Consider the following 14,801-nt stretch of genomic DNA (forward strand, 5'->3'; position numbering starts at 1 on the left):
AGACAGCTAAGTCCTGGACTCGCGATGCAGGTGTTGGCTGATAAGTTAATGAAACTTAAAAACAAGATTTTGTTTCCTGTCAGTGGCTCAGGTTAGATTAATAGGTGTTTAATAGTATCCTTGAAAATTTTCATGGGTGTTAGCGACAGACATCGAACATGGAGACTTTTTATAGGGAAGCAGTTAGGTATTTCTGTAGTCTCTGCGTGCAGGACAGAAGCTGGGACTCTGTGACAGCGGTTCTCAGCACGTCCCCCCGCTGCTGTCCTCCACGTGCTTAGCTCTCCAGAGCTCTGTTCTGGAGGTAGAAGACGTTTCACATGCGATTTCCAGTCTCCTGCTGAAGTTTTCACTGTTGGAATATTGAGTTAATTAAGCTGCCTCTTCTATTCAGGGGGAAGTTTGTCGCCCTGGAGAACATCAGTTGCAAGATTAAATCAGGGTGCGAGGGTCACCTTCCGTGGCCTAACGGCATCTGCACCAAGTGCCAGCCGAGTGCCATCACACTCAACAGACAGGTGAGACGTTCGCTGTGGCCGTCCAGACCGCGGGGAGCCGTACACTTGGCTCGTGGCTCAGAAATGAACATCTGCAGACAAGGCCCTCCTTGGGGGGCGCTGCCGCTGGCCAAGTGCCCTGGGTGTGGTGCGTCCGAGTGTGTTTCCAGATCGTGTGCTGGAGACGCTGCTGCTGAGATCACTAGGTGTTGCCCGTGTGGAGGGGGGTCTTTGGTTTTCACTTTTGTCGGTTCTGTGGAGGCAGGACTTTCTTGGTGACTGTTGAAAATGCTCCGGGGTTTACACTTCTCCTTCTAAGTGGCCCTGGAAACTGGCAGCCACAGTGTCCTGGAGCCCCTCAGAGCACCTGTCCAGGCCAGGTAGAGAAGGAAGCTGGGCTCTGCAAGGAGGGGGAGACCAGGGAAAGGCGCGTGCAGTACTCTGGCCTCTTCCCCTCTGCCCTCTGTGCCCTTGAGGGTCCGTCCGCTCACCACCTCTGGCTCGCCGGCCCGCGCCGGCTCTGTAGGCTGCTCTCCGCCATCGTGGGACTGCTTGGGAACTGTTCCCTTTCTCTTCTCTTCCTGCTCGCTCTTTTTGAGATCTAATTTTTGTGCCAGAGATTGTGAAAACCTGCATTTTAGGTGAAGTCCTGTAAGATTAATTTCAATTAATTTATTGAGGACTCCCACCGCCACTCCCCCCCAGAATCTGACACGGTCTTAAGGGCAGAGCACATTTTAAAATGAGTGTGTGAGCGTGTGAAGAGCTAGGTGCAGACCAACGAGAGGCTTATGCTAGAGAAACGCGTTATTCCCGACAGTACGCTCATCAGCCTGTTGCTTGCTCGACAGAAATACAGACACGTGGACAATATCATGTTTGAGAACCACACGGTTGCCGATCGCTTCCTTGACTTCTGGAGGAAGACCGGGAACCAGCATTTCGGGTATCTGTACGGACGGTATACCGAGCACAAAGACATTCCTCTCGGCATCAGGGCCGAAGTAGCCGCCATTTACGAGCCTCCGCAGGTAGGCGAGCACCGGCCTCGCGGGCCTTTGTGTTGCCCAGCGCCGAAGGTCGTGCGGGCCTCTGCTTTCAGACTTCATTTCCCTTCCTCTGCTTTGTCATTTGCCGTGTCTGTCTGTCTCTGTCCACATGGGCGCACACACGCACATTCTTGGAGGGTAAGCCCCTGCGTATTTCCGTGTGCATCTCCAGAGCAGAAGGACGTTGTCTCACCTGCCAGTAAGGACTCCGTCAGTGTCAGTAAATTGAACCCAATCTGTCGGCTGCGTCCCACCGCTGGCCGTTGCCCAGCGCGCCCTCCCTTGCAGTGTCTCCTTCAGCCACATCTGTGGTCAGCTGGCCCAGAAATAATGGAGCCAGAGGGTCATAGGGTCGCTCATGTCCTTTACCCGCGCCACACACAGCCGTCTTAGAACGGCCACCAGGTAGGACTGGGAACAGTTCAGGCGTTCTGGGGGGTCTTTGGTGGAAAAAGGAGGATCCTTGGGCTGTGTCTGATGAGTGACCAGCGGCCCTGCTGTGAGAGCCACTCAGAAGGGGCTCCTAGGGCGGTGCTGCTACCTGGGGAACACGTTTATGTTTTATTTTCGGCATTTAACGATTTTTTTTTAAGATTTTATTTATATATTTGATACAGAGGGAGAGAGAGCGCATGCACAAGCAGGGGGAGTTGCAGGCAGGGAGAAGAGCCTCTCCACTGAGCAAGGAGTCCCCACACGGACTTGATCCCAGGAGTCTGGCATCATGACCTGAGCCAAAGGCAGACTCTCTAGCCGACTGAGCCCTCACGTGTCCCAGGCTTGATTTTCTATATGGATTTTTGTTGTATGATTCTGTGAAATATTTATACAGTATGATTCGTTTTTTTTAAGATTTTTTTTGTTTGACAGAGAGCAAGGGAGGGAACACAAGCAGGGGGAGCAGCAGAGGGAGAGGGAGAAGCAGGCTCCCCGCTGAGCAGGGAGCCAGATGCGGGGCTCGATCCCAGCACCCTGGGATCATGACCTGAGCCGAAGGCAGGCGCTTAATGACTGAGCCCCCCGCCGGGCATCCCCATAAGCACCGATTTCTGGTCGGTGATGTGGGGGTGACATACCCGGGAGGGGTGCTTGGGTGTGCAGTTCACTGTGACGGACAGCAGAGAACCAAGAGCGCGTGAGTCGATGAGGGAGGCGGAGAGAGTTGAGTAAGTGTTTGGGCCGAAACTAGATAGCAGGTATGTGGGTCATCACTGTGAAATTCTTTAAATTTTGCTGTGTTTGAAATTTGTAGTTAAAATTGGAAAAGAAAAAAGAATTGGCATGCTTCCAAAGTCGGATCTCCGAATAAGGTGCCCCCTTTCTCCTCTCCCTCTCTTCCGGCACCTTTGGGTGGACGTCAGAAGTTTGAGCTTTCAAAGTATAAGCAGATACACAGGTGGTCACACCCCTCCCCTTCTTGCTTTGGCTGTGTGCCCTGCCCACTGCCCGTGGCGACTCAGCCCCTGAGTAGCCGCCTTCTTAGGAAAGCCAGGGTCTGCCGGTCCGTGGCTCTCCCGCGTGCTGCGGTCTCTCTGGCCGCCTTTGTGCGGACTCTGAGCGCAGCGTGCGGCCCTCTGCCAGTTTCCGTATTGCCCGAGAGCTGCGGGGAGGTGTCTGCGGGGCGGGGGGCCTCCTGTGGGGGTTCATTGAAACGGAGACACCAGGTGTTGATGGAGACCCCATGAGCCAGGGGCGCCGGGTGCACTCGGTAAGCGGGGGGGCGGCTCTCGGCCCCCGCGCAGTGTGTTCGGATTCAGTTTTGGAGAGGGGGTCTCTCAGGAGGGGTTTCAGCGGTCGTGTCCGGAGCATGAGCGAATGAAACGCGGAGGCAGAAACCTCTGGCATCCAGACTGCAAACAGCATCCCCGGAGCTCCCGACACGGGCCTCCTGAAGGTTGAAACCACTGACCTGAGGAACCCACAGGTTATTCGGAGTTGAGGCTCCTGCCGCTGCCGGTCCTGAAAGCAGACCCTTAGACTGGTTCTCCGTTCATGATGCGACCTGAGCTCTGCCCATCTGCATAGCGCCAATACCCCACAGCAGAAAGTTCTCGGGTTGTTTTGCCAGAATTTGACTCATTTGTGAGGATATACCCAATTAGGATAGCTTGGTTTGGGATTACCTTCGTCTTCCTGTCCCTGTGGCTGGGGTTTCTGCCGGGGGGGTTCTGTCAGTGACCCTCGAGCTGCGTTTCGGGGCAGGTGAAGGACTCCAGCCTGCTCCGTCCGCTGCGGGGAGTCGGGGCCCTGGGGCCGGTTTAGGCCGCAGACGAGCCAGAGTCCAAGCCCACCTGCCGCCCTGAGCATCGTGCTCTGCCCGCCAACTTGCACGAAGGAGGCTGACCGCAGGGGCCTTTTCCGTTCCTCTGCACCCCCCTGTCCCCCGCTCAGTGCCTCGCCTGGGAAGCCTGGCGCTCCCCCCATGGGAGCCGCATGCGTGCTCCGATAGCCTGTTTCCCGGAGACTGGGCTCACCTCGCCCCTGGACTCTTGCCTCACGTACCCGAACCTCTTTGGAAGGAACTGTTTACTCAAAGGTGTTTTGAAACGGACTTTCCCCAGTGAAGCAACCCACCAAAAAATTGTGTGAACGGCCTTCCTCAGTTTTGAGAGCGACCATACACCTGACGAGAGACTCTGATGTGAGCCGGCCTGAGCGTCACCAACGTTCAGTTCTCTGAGTCTTTTTTTTTTAAAGATTTTATTTATTTATTTGACAGAGATCACAAGGAGGCAGAGAGGCAGGCAGAGAGAGAGGAAGGGAAGCAGGCTCCCCGCCCAGCAGAGAGCTCGACAAGGGGCTCGATCCCAGGATCCTGGGATCATGACCTGAGCCGAAGGCAGAGGTTTAACCCACTGAGCCACCCAGGCGCCCCGGGTCCTCTGAGTCTTGATTGGAAAGCATGAGGCAGCCTGAGGAGGGGCAAAGCTTGCAGGGCTCGGCTGTGTTTTATCCGGATGTCAGCCTTTTTCTGCTGGCATCACTCTCCTTTTTAGCAAGGGGTAGAGCCGTGCCAGAATTGGAGTGGGGTGGCTCTGGGCTCCTCTGAGTCTTCTTCCTTTCCTGCCCTAACAGATTGGCACACAGAACAGCCTGGAGCTTCTGGAAGACCCGAAAGCCGAGGTGGTGGATGAAATTGCTGCCAAGCTTGGCCTGAGGAAGGTACTGAGGCATTCTGCTGGCCTTTGAAGGGGGGGACCAGGGCTCTCTCTTGGGGACATCCAGGTGGGTGGCATGGCCAGGCCTCGCCTGCGACTGAACTCCCAGCTGCTTGAGGTCAGGTGCAGGCCCAGCATATTGTAAAGCCTGCTTGTGTTTTCTGGATGCCATAGCTCTTAGGTTCCTCGGATTTGAACTCAAATATTTCTCTGATTCAAAGTAAAATGAAAACAAATGATCCCTGTGCTGGGGCTGTAGTGTTGAAATCTGCTGGGCACACTTCCTGAGGATGGCTTCAGCGGGTGAAAGAAAGAGGCAGCAGGAGCCAGACCCCTTTGTCCTGTCCAGGAAGGAGCCTTGCTGCTGGGTCGTGTGTCCTGCCCACAGGACCAGGCGCAGCCTCTTAGTGGGAGCCTCCCTTCATGTGTCCTTGTCGCCCCGTCATTTTTTAGCTTCAGGTGCTTGGAACCTCTGGCGCTCCCTCTTCCATCAACTCTGGATTTCCTGTTGCTAATTTAGGTGTCTGAGCCTGGGAGGTTTCCTAGTTTTACTGGGCAGTTAGGAGACAGGGAAGACCTTTTGTTTTGAGTCTGTTGATCTGGTTTGTGTCATGTCCTTGGTGGAGCTCCCAGGAACTTCACAGAAGGGTTTCTACAGGTAAATACGGAATGTGAATTTGGTTTTTTTTTTTTTTTTTTTTAAGATTTTATTTATGTGTTTGACAAATAGATCACAAGTAGAGAGGCAGGCATGGGTGGGCGGAAGCAGGCTCCCCGCTGAGCAGAGCCCCATGTGGGGCTCGATTCCAGGACCCCGAGATCATGACAGCCGAAGGCAGAGGCTTAACCCACTGAGCCACCCAGGCGCCCCTGGAATGTGAATTTGAATACCTCTTAAAATTTCGATGTTCATAGCTATGCAAGGTTTTTTTTTTTTTTTTAAGATTTTGTTTGTTTATTTGACAGAGATTACAAGTAGGCAGAGAGGGGGAAGCAGGCTCCTTGCTGAGCAGAGAGAGCCGATGTGGGGCTTGATCCCGGGACCCTGATCATGACCTGAGCCGAGGGCAGAGGCTTAACCCACTGAGCCACCCCGGCACCCCCTATGCAAGTTTTATCCTATTTTTAACAGAAGATTTTATTTATTTATTGGACAGAGAGAGCAAAAGCCGGGGGAGCAGCAGGCAGAGGGAGAGAGAGAAGTGAAGGCAGACGCTTAACTGACTGAGCCACCCAGGTGCCCCATGAGTTTTATCCTTTACTTGTTAATCAGCTTAGTGAGAAATGAACTCCCTACAGATAAACACGGAAAATAGGGAATGTGTTTGTAAGCCTGGGGGCTTGTAGAGAAAAGTCATTTTAACAAAAGATTTAAGAAACACAGTCCTATTGTTTCTAGTAAGGAATCAGCATCTTTTTTTTTTTAAAGTAGGTGCCACACTGGGAGCCCGAGGCGGAGCCCATCGTGGGGGTTGGATTCACACTCCATGAGGTCATGACCTGAGCTGAGGTCAAGAGTCAGAGACTTAACCGACTGAGCCACCAGGTGCCCCAGGAGTCAGTGTCTTGATTTAGGGTCATATTTTGGTTTAAGTTTTTGATGTTTCTGTTGTTCAAAAGGGAAGTCAGTATAACTTTTGGACCTTCGTTTTAAACGTACGGTTTACGATCGCTGTAGTTGTTCTAGATCTCCACGTGGGTGAGGCCTGGCTCTGCTCTGCTCGCCGCTTCCGCCCGTTCACGCCGCAGGTCTCTGTTTCTTCGCTGCATCCTCTGTGGGCTTTTTGTTTGCTTGGGTATTTTTGGCGTGGTTGGGGTGGTCTTGTGTGCCACAGATGGATTTGAAGACTTTTGTATCAAGGTTATGCCGGACAGGTCATGGGAAGCACGTCGCTTCTCCAAAGGACGTGTCCCTGGGGTCCAGCCCCCCTCATCGACCTCGCAGCCCGGTCCTGGTTCAGGAGGGCTAGGGCCGCAGAGCGCCAGAGAGACGGCTGCCGGGGCCTGGCATTAAGGGTGCCGTAGCGATGGGCTTTCAGCTCCTTGTGCCCGCGCCTGCTCTCCTCAGTCCTGTAGTGGAGCGCAGAGGAGCCACTGGGTGAGGACTCCGTGGCCGTCGTCCTTATTTTCCGTGTCTTCTAGGGAGTCCGTTTTCTTACCTCATGGGTAAGATCTTAGCGTCTGAAATAGATCGTCTCTCTTGGCTTGCTCGTTGTCTGTCTTCCTCTTTGGGGTGTAGGGATTCTGTTAATCTTGTTCGCCCTGGGGTTCCCCCTGAACCCCACTGCTGGCTACAGAGTGGCTGCCATGGGGCTTCTAACAATGTGAGGAGCTCCGCTCGTGCACCAGCGCCGGCGTCCAGCAGCGCAGGAGGCCGGTGGCCGTTTGCAGCCCCGTGGACTTTGAAAGCCCTGGTGGCTTAGCAGAGGATCTGACTCGCCTAGAAAGAATTGGGTCACAGGAGTCTCGTACAGAAATGCTCTTAAGGCCTCTGAGCAGAGGCCAGAAAGTGTTCATCACCTGCTTCAGAGAGAGGCCAGAGGATGCTTTCCTTTTCCTGCAGGTTGGCTGGATATTTACAGACCTCGTCTCAGAAGACACCCGGAAGGGCACCGTCAGATACAGCCGCAATAAGGTTAGATCGGACGGAGTGCCCAGTGCCCACTTAGCTCAGCCTGCAGCTTGGTTCTAAAGCTCAACCTGGCTTTTTTTTTTTTTTTTTTAAAGATTTTATTTATTTATTTGACACAGAGGGAGGGAGGGAGAGCATGCGTGCACGCACAAGTAAGGGGAGCAGCAAAGGGAGCCCAGTGCGGGGCTCGATCCCAGGACCCTGGGATCATGACCTGAGCCGAAGGCAGACGCTTAACGACTGAGCCACCCAGGTGTCCCTCATCCTGGCTTTTAGGTGGAATTATTTTCTACACTGGGTTCTTGATAAATAAAGGGTGGGTCTGTTGATTGCGACTCGTAGAGCAGCAACCCTCACCCCCTGGCCTTCTCCCGCTGGTGTTTTTTGGAGGTCAGCCCATGGGGGTGGATGCCGGGTGGTTCTGGTCTTGTTATTTGTGGTGGGCGAGGAGGGCCCGGGACAGCTAGGCACGGTAGGAGTCTGTTTCGTGCGGTGTCGACAGGGCACAGTTCAGTCCTTGGTGTTTTCTAAAGAAGAAATAGGAGTCTGTCTCCACGTGATGCTGTAAAACTTGACAGGCCCGCTCTCTTTTCCTAGGACACCTATTTCCTGAGTTCGGAAGAATGTATCACTGCAGGAGACTTCCAGAATAAGCACCCTAACATATGTCGACTCTCTCCAGACGGACATTTCGGCTCCAAGTTCGTCACTGCGGTGGCTACAGGTATGCGCTCTGGTCCTCTTTTGGTAGTTTCATTCTGAACTTAGCTACTAGAGATTTTCTTAAAATCCGTGCCCTGGGACACGGATTCCTCTTTCTGTTTTACGGTAAAAATCCGGAACTCGCTGTATCGCCCGCAAAACCACTAGAATCGGGCTCAGTATAGCCCTTCCCTCATCCATTCACGTTCTAAGTCGAAGTCAGCTTGATTCTGGATCTTAGCTCGGGGCTGTCTTCTCCCTTTCCAGGAACTGAAGACGACTCTCTGGCTCTGTAGGAGGAAAGGATTCACTGTTTGTTCCTTATTTTTGACATTATGAGTGGGAGTCCTTTTAAGACCATTTCTGAGTGTGTGTGTGTGGGGAGAGAGGACACTGTTTTGGATTCCATGTCATGTACGTTATAAATACATCGTAAAAAATTGTGGCCTGTAAGAAGGTGCCATCAAATCATTCATAATATGCTTGGCCTGTTATCCTAGAAATACACTGGTTGTAGGACTTTACAGTTTTCAACTCAGAGAACCAACTTGTGAAATCATTGTCTATTTGCTATTTTTTTAAAGTAAACACTAACTTGGGTCCTGTGAGGACCTGGTTTCTGCTCCCACTGAGCCGGAGATCTAGTGTGTTCACGGTCGCTGTCCTTCCCCAGGTCTGTAGAAAGCTCCCCCGCTTTAACACTAGTCCGCAGGGAGCCCAGACACGTCAGTAAGAGCCTGGATCCCCCTCCATGCCGTCGAGGGGACTGTCATGAGAACCAGGAAGAGAAACACCGCCTGAATTCACAAGACCCACTCGGACGGTCGGTCCCTTTCGTTTTGAAACGCGCGCACTTCTGAGGCGGGAGAGGCGGCGGCAGCATCTCTCCCGGGCCCGTGTGAGGCCATCGCGTCGGTCGGTTTTCCTGGCACCGCTGTCGGGCCCAGTCCTTAGGGGAGTGGATAGGAGTGTTGACCAGGGTTCCGGGAAAGTAGTTCCTCGGCGTGGGGTCGTTCTGTGAGGTCAGCTGGGGAGAGCAGCTTGGCCTGGACGTCGGGGAGGGGACAGGGAAGAGTGCTTGTCGCGGCGTTCGGAATTCGCTGCACCTGCTCTGTACGTGACGGAGGGAGAAACGCGTTCCCTTTTTACTTCCTGCAGCCCAGGAGGCACATGTTCTGGGTACGGTTGTTTAGACTGGCGGTGCTCAAACCTGTCAGACGCCCCCTTCAGAACCCCCCTTGTTGGGGATGTGCCCTTTACTGTCTGGAGAGGGAAACTCACAGATGACACGCCTCCCTGCTTGTGTGAACGGAGCAGCGGAACAGAGGGGCCACCCAGCCGCAGCACAGACCAGCCTGCTTCCGCTCACCAGGGCCCGGGGACTGAAGCCCACTGGGACAGACAGGCCGCCTGGAGCGGCCAGCTGCGTGCCGGCCTCCCTGGGGCCAGTGCCAGGCTTTCCTGAGACGCGTATCGAGCCTCCGGGAATCTCTGAGGTCAACATGCCTCCTTCCGTCCGCCAGCTTGGTATCTCCTAGAGACTTCAAACTGCGGATTCAAACTGTGCACTGGTGTTTGTGCTCACGTAGGAAAAATGGCTGATTCTTCTTCTTTGTTGTAACGATTTTACTTATTAGAGAGAACTCATGAGGGAGAGGGAGAAGCAGCCTCCCCGATGACACAGGACTGATCCCAGGACCCTGAGATCACAATCCTTTTTTGTTTTTGTTTTGTTTTGTTTTTTTAAAGATTTTGTTTATTTATTTGACAGAGAGAGATCACAAGTAGGCAGAGAGGCAGGCAGAGAGAGAGGAAGGGAAACAGGCTCCCTGCTGGGCGGAGAGACCGATGTGGGGCTCGATCCCAGGACCCTGAGATCACGACCTGAGCTGAAGGCAGAGGCTTTAACCCACTGAGCCGCCCAGGCGCCCCTTGTTTTTGTTTTAAAGATTTTATTTATTTATTTATTTATTTATTAAAAAGATTTTATTTATTTATTTGAGAGAGAGAGACAGTGAGAGAGAGCACGAGCGAGGAGAAGGTCAGAGAGCGAAGCAGACTCCCCATGGAGCTGGGAGCCCGATGTGGGACTCGATCCCGGGACTCCAGGATCACGCCCTGAGCCGAAGGCAGTCGTCCAACCAACTGAGCCACCCAGGCGTCCCAAGATTTTATTTATTAATTTAAGAGAGAGGGAGCCCAGGTAGGGGGAGTGGCAGGCAGAGGGAGAAGGAGAAACAGGCTGTACACTGAGCATGGAGCCTGATGTGGGGCTCAGTCCCAGGACTCTGGGATTGTGACCCGAGCCAAAGGCAGACGCTTCGCTGAGCCACCCAGGTGTCCCTAAAACACAGTTGATTCTAATCCGAGTTCACAAATGGGGGGTTTTGCCCATAAGAGCATGCAGGCACATTCAAGGTTGTGTGGGACGTGGAATGGTCCTTCGTTGTATGGGATTCCCCCAAACACAGTGGAGTCTGACCTCTTGCAGTCCGGCTGGCAGCTCCCTCCCACACCCGTGGCCCAGGGCCCCATCATTGAGGGCAATCAAAAATTACTTCCACGGATTCCTGAACTGCTGTCTTGGGTTGGGCTCGCATGGTGACCTAGACCTTTTAAGTACTTTGTCTGTGGGGCCAAAGGAACTGGCACGTTTTTAGGATTATAAATAGTTTCTGCTTGGGGCTGCCCATTCCGTCAGTCACTGATTCATACCTCTTGCTGGGAGGTTGGAGAGTGTAGATCATCTGTGAAGTTTTTCCTTCAGAGTCGCCACTTCACTGAAAGGCTTCAGAACCACAGACAGTGATTAATTTACCGTAAGATGTGCCATTGGGGTCCCTGCGTTTCTCTGCTGACGTCCCCCCTCATGGAGGCCTGTGATGAGCTCAGGCTCGCAGTTCTCCTGGGCTCCCGGGGGCGGCCAGAGGAGGGGCGGCCGTCCACAGCGTCGCACATCTTGAACTTCCAGACACAGTGTGCTGCCCCTGTGTCAGTGGTTCTTGGCCAGGAGCGTGCCCCTGCCCCACGGAGCTGTTTGAACTGTGCTTGCCGTGCCGTCCCTGAGTCCCTGCTGGGCTGGGAGGGAGCAGGCCTGCGTGTGTGTGGCCCGCTCCCAGGAGACTGACTGCTGCATGCGGGGTTTACGGTACTTCTGCAGGCGCCGTGCGCACAGCTCCCTGAGCTGCTGCGGGAGCCGCAGCCCCGCCTCTCCCTGCCAAGGGCAGCTCTAGCCTGAGACCTGTGGAGGAGGAGCTGGAAGGGTCGGGGGAAGGGGAGTGCATTATGGAGCCTACGTTTAAATTCCCTGCCCTGGAGCTGGCCTCTCTGTCTCGGCGGGCGGGCCACCCGCGTCTCTGGGCCCAGAGCATCCCCTCCTGAGGCGGCGTCCCAGGCCCCATGTGCTTCTGCCACAGGCCCTTTCCTCCCACGTGTGGCTTTCCTCGGCAGATTGACGACTTGAGAAGGGAACAGTCCTGTTGTTAGCTTGTCCCACTGCCTCGACAGCCCGGCCAGTGTGGGGTTTCTGGAAAGGATAAAGAAACCCAGGACGGCTTGCTGTCCTGCTTCTCCACCAGGAAAGGGCGGCTTACGGTTCCTCCCACTGAATCTACCTCTGGAGACTATCCATTTGGATTAATTTTGCTCTAAAAAAAAAACATTTGAGAGAGTGAGAGAGCACGTGTGGGGACGGGCAGAGGGAAGAGAGCGAAATTCCAGCGGATTCCACGGCCCTGCGATCATGACCTGCGCTGAAACCAAGAGTCAGACACTTCCCTCAGGGACCCCTACTGGTTTGTTGTTGTTTTTTTTAAACCAGCCTTCTATTTTACAGTTACTGTTTTCTGTTTTTCTCTGTTTTTCAAAGGCCGAGTGTTTTTCTCTTATGACCCATCACACTTTAATGCTAAATCTAAAAGCCAGGGCAGGGGCGCCTGGAGGGCTCAGTTGTAAGCGTCTGCCTTCGGCTCAGGTCATGATTCCAGGGTCCTGGGATGGGGCCCTGCATCGGGCTCTCTGCTTGGCAGGAGGCCTGCTTCTCCCTCTCCCACTTCCTCTGCTGTGTTCCTTCTTTCACGGTGTCTCTGTCAACTGAATAAATAAAATCTCTTAAAAAAATAAAAGCCGGTGCAAATTTACAACACCTAAAGTCAAACAAGAGCCAGATGTACACTTGGAGGGATGGGCAGCCCCACAGGACTCCTTCCCCCCACTTCCCCTGCTCCTTCGCACCCAGTGTGCTCCTCTGTGGTACGTGACATGTCCCTAACCCCAAGCACAGCAGAGAGAGGCCCCCTGCATCCGCAGCTTCTACGTTAGACAGTGGTCGTGGCCAGCTCCCCTGAGCATGTGCGTGAGGGCCAGAGACCCTGAGCTTGCTTGTCCAGTGAGTCTCTGGAGCCCGCTTGCGCTTCTGGAAGCCGGCCACGGTTGGTCCCCAGTGCGCGAAGCAGAGGGCAGGCCTCTGGCTTGTCCCCTCTTGGGCTCTTCTGTCCCCGTCTTCCACATTCTCTGTGTGGCCGCCAGGTCTGCTTTCTGGTACGTGTTTGAAAGCCAGAAGAAATGTCTATTCCCTGATCAGTGTTTTGTTTTTGTTAAAGAAGCTCAAGTCGAGACGTGAGGTTTTCTTCCTTCTCTCAGGGCGGAGATGATGGCAGCCGTTAGCGTTGTCGGCGCAGGTGGCGGAGGAAGTCCGCCGTCCGCCCGCACCGTGTGGTCTTCCCTCTTGCGGAGGCTCGGGGCCCGCGGTCCCCAGGGGCCGCCCTCCTCTCAGGACCCGTCTCAGCCGGGTGCCTGCTCCGTTGAACTTTCTGGGTGGTTCCCTCTTAGCAGCTTTGGCCCTGTCCGTGTCCCTCATCTGAAGTCCCGTTGGAGCTTTTGTGGCGCGACGACAGAGCTTGGGGTGAAAGGCGCTCTGGACAGAGTCTGCAGCGCCCGGGTCGGGGGGGGGGGCGGCGGCCGTGGGGCGGCTGCGGGGTAGAGGCCGCGGTGCAAAGGCTGGCCTCCTTTTCGCCATTTGTCCCGCGCATCGCCATCGCCCCGCTCCATCCGCTCCAGAACAGAGGTTGTTGGGACGTGTGGCTCTGCCTGCCACTCCGCCCCTGGTGCTCCGCTGCTCGGCGCGCTGGCAGGGCTGGTGTCCGGCGCTGGCGGGGCCGCAGGCGCGTCCCCCTGCCCCGCCCCCCCCCGGCTGGGTGCTGAGGCCACTCGTCAGGCGGCCGTCGGAGGCCTTCGAGCTCTTACCCAGGGCAGACTCCTGCGAGGTCCTTTGTTCTGTGGGTCCGAGGGGACGAGTAACAGACAGACCTGACTCGAACCTCCTCTGGCGGCCTCCCTCCATGAAGGTCTCTCTCGCGCAGGTGGTCCCGACAACCAGGTGCACTTCGAGGGGTACCAGGTGTCCAATCAGTGCATGGCGCTGGTCCGCGACGAGTGCCTGCTGCCCTGCAAGGACGCCCCCGAGCTCGGCTACGCCAAGGAGTCCAGCAGCGAGCAGTACGTGCCCGACGTGTTCTATAAGGTGAGACGCCGCGGGGCGAGAGCCGCGGCCGGAGAATGGAGCCAGCGCTGACCGGGGTGCGGCTCTGCGGCTCCGAGCACGCCTCACGGGCGAGGTCCTTCCAGCGCGTGTGTGCGGCTTCTCCCCCGCAGCGGCCGCGGGGCTGGGGCTGGGGCTGGGACGCCGGCTCGGCCGTTGCGGCACAGACACCGTTTCCGGTGGTTTTCTCATGAGTTCCCGTCTTACCCCCGGTCCTAGGGAGGAGGCCGGGAGGTGTTCCAGGACCGTGTTTCGAATTCTGAGGGTGCCGGGTTCAGTATCTTTTTGGTGTTTGGTTTCGGTGGGCTTGTCCTCCTCCTCCTCCTCCGGGGACTCCGTGTGTTCGGCTGCTTGAGGCTGTCCTGCCGCTCGCTGATGGTCCGTCCACTTGGCTTCAGTCTGTGTGTGGTGGTGCTGTTTTTAAGATTTTGTGTATGGAGCACCTGGGTGGCTCAGTGGGTTGGGCCGCTGCCTTCGGCTCAGGTCATGATCTCAGGGTCCTGGGATCGAGTCCCGCATCGGGCTCTCTGCTCAGCACGGAGCGTGCTTCCTCCTCTCTCTCTGCCTGCCTCTCTGCCTACTTGTGATCTCTGTCTGTCAAATAAATAAATAAAATCTTTAAAAAAAAAAAAAAAAGATTTTGTGTATGTATTTGAGAGAAGAGAGAGCAGAAGCAGGGGAGCAGCAGAGGGAGAGAAGCAGGCTCTCCACTGAGCAGGGGACCCAGCGCAGGGCTGGATCCCAGGATGCTGGGTCATGACTTAGCCGAAGGCAGACGCTTCACTGAAGCCGCTCTGGCTTCTTGTCATTTTTTTTTTTCTTTTTTGAGTAGTCTGCATCGCGGAGGTTTGCAGCCTGTACGTCCCGACTTGTGTGGTCCTGACTTGTGTGCGGTCTGGGCTGTGACCGCTGCTGGCCCTGGGCCCTTGTGGCCTGGGCGCTGAGGCTGTCGCTGCCGTGGCTTTTACCCGGTGCTCACGTGTCTGCACTCGACCGCGAGCACATGTGCGGGTCGGTTAAGATGAACGTCCCCCTCTGTAGGTCGGTCCGTCATATCTGGGTCAGTTTCGATGGGTCAATTTGTTCCCTTCTGACGACGGTCTGTGCTCCTGGTGTTTCGAGACCCTTGTGTCCAGCACTTGGATCATCTGTGGGTTTGCAGCTATTGCCTGTTTTCCCTTTGTATTGTTTGTCTTTTCTTCAGGGGTTTGGGAAGTTTTTGTG

General features: G+C 55.1%; 1 protein-coding gene across 2 annotated transcripts in view; it reads left to right on the forward strand.

Annotated features, from left to right (window-relative positions):
• NPLOC4 (NPL4 homolog, ubiquitin recognition factor) overlaps window positions 1–14,801 on the forward strand; it is a 54,858-nt gene that overhangs the window by 21,760 nt on the left and 18,297 nt on the right. For both annotated transcript variants that reach the window (XM_044247230.1, XM_044247229.1), the window contains exons 7-12: window positions 395–518; window positions 1,349–1,528; window positions 4,622–4,708; window positions 7,268–7,339; window positions 7,934–8,060; window positions 13,399–13,559. In XM_044247230.1, coding sequence (XP_044103165.1) covers window positions 395–518; window positions 1,349–1,528; window positions 4,622–4,708; window positions 7,268–7,339; window positions 7,934–8,060; window positions 13,399–13,559 — 751 coding nt within the window. The remainder of the gene's footprint in view (window positions 1–394; window positions 519–1,348; window positions 1,529–4,621; window positions 4,709–7,267; window positions 7,340–7,933; window positions 8,061–13,398; window positions 13,560–14,801) is intronic.

Source organism: Neovison vison, chromosome 5, assembly GCF_020171115.1.
Source record: "Neovison vison isolate M4711 chromosome 5, ASM_NN_V1, whole genome shotgun sequence".
Classification (NCBI taxonomy): Eukaryota; Metazoa; Chordata; class Mammalia; order Carnivora; family Mustelidae; genus Neogale; species Neogale vison.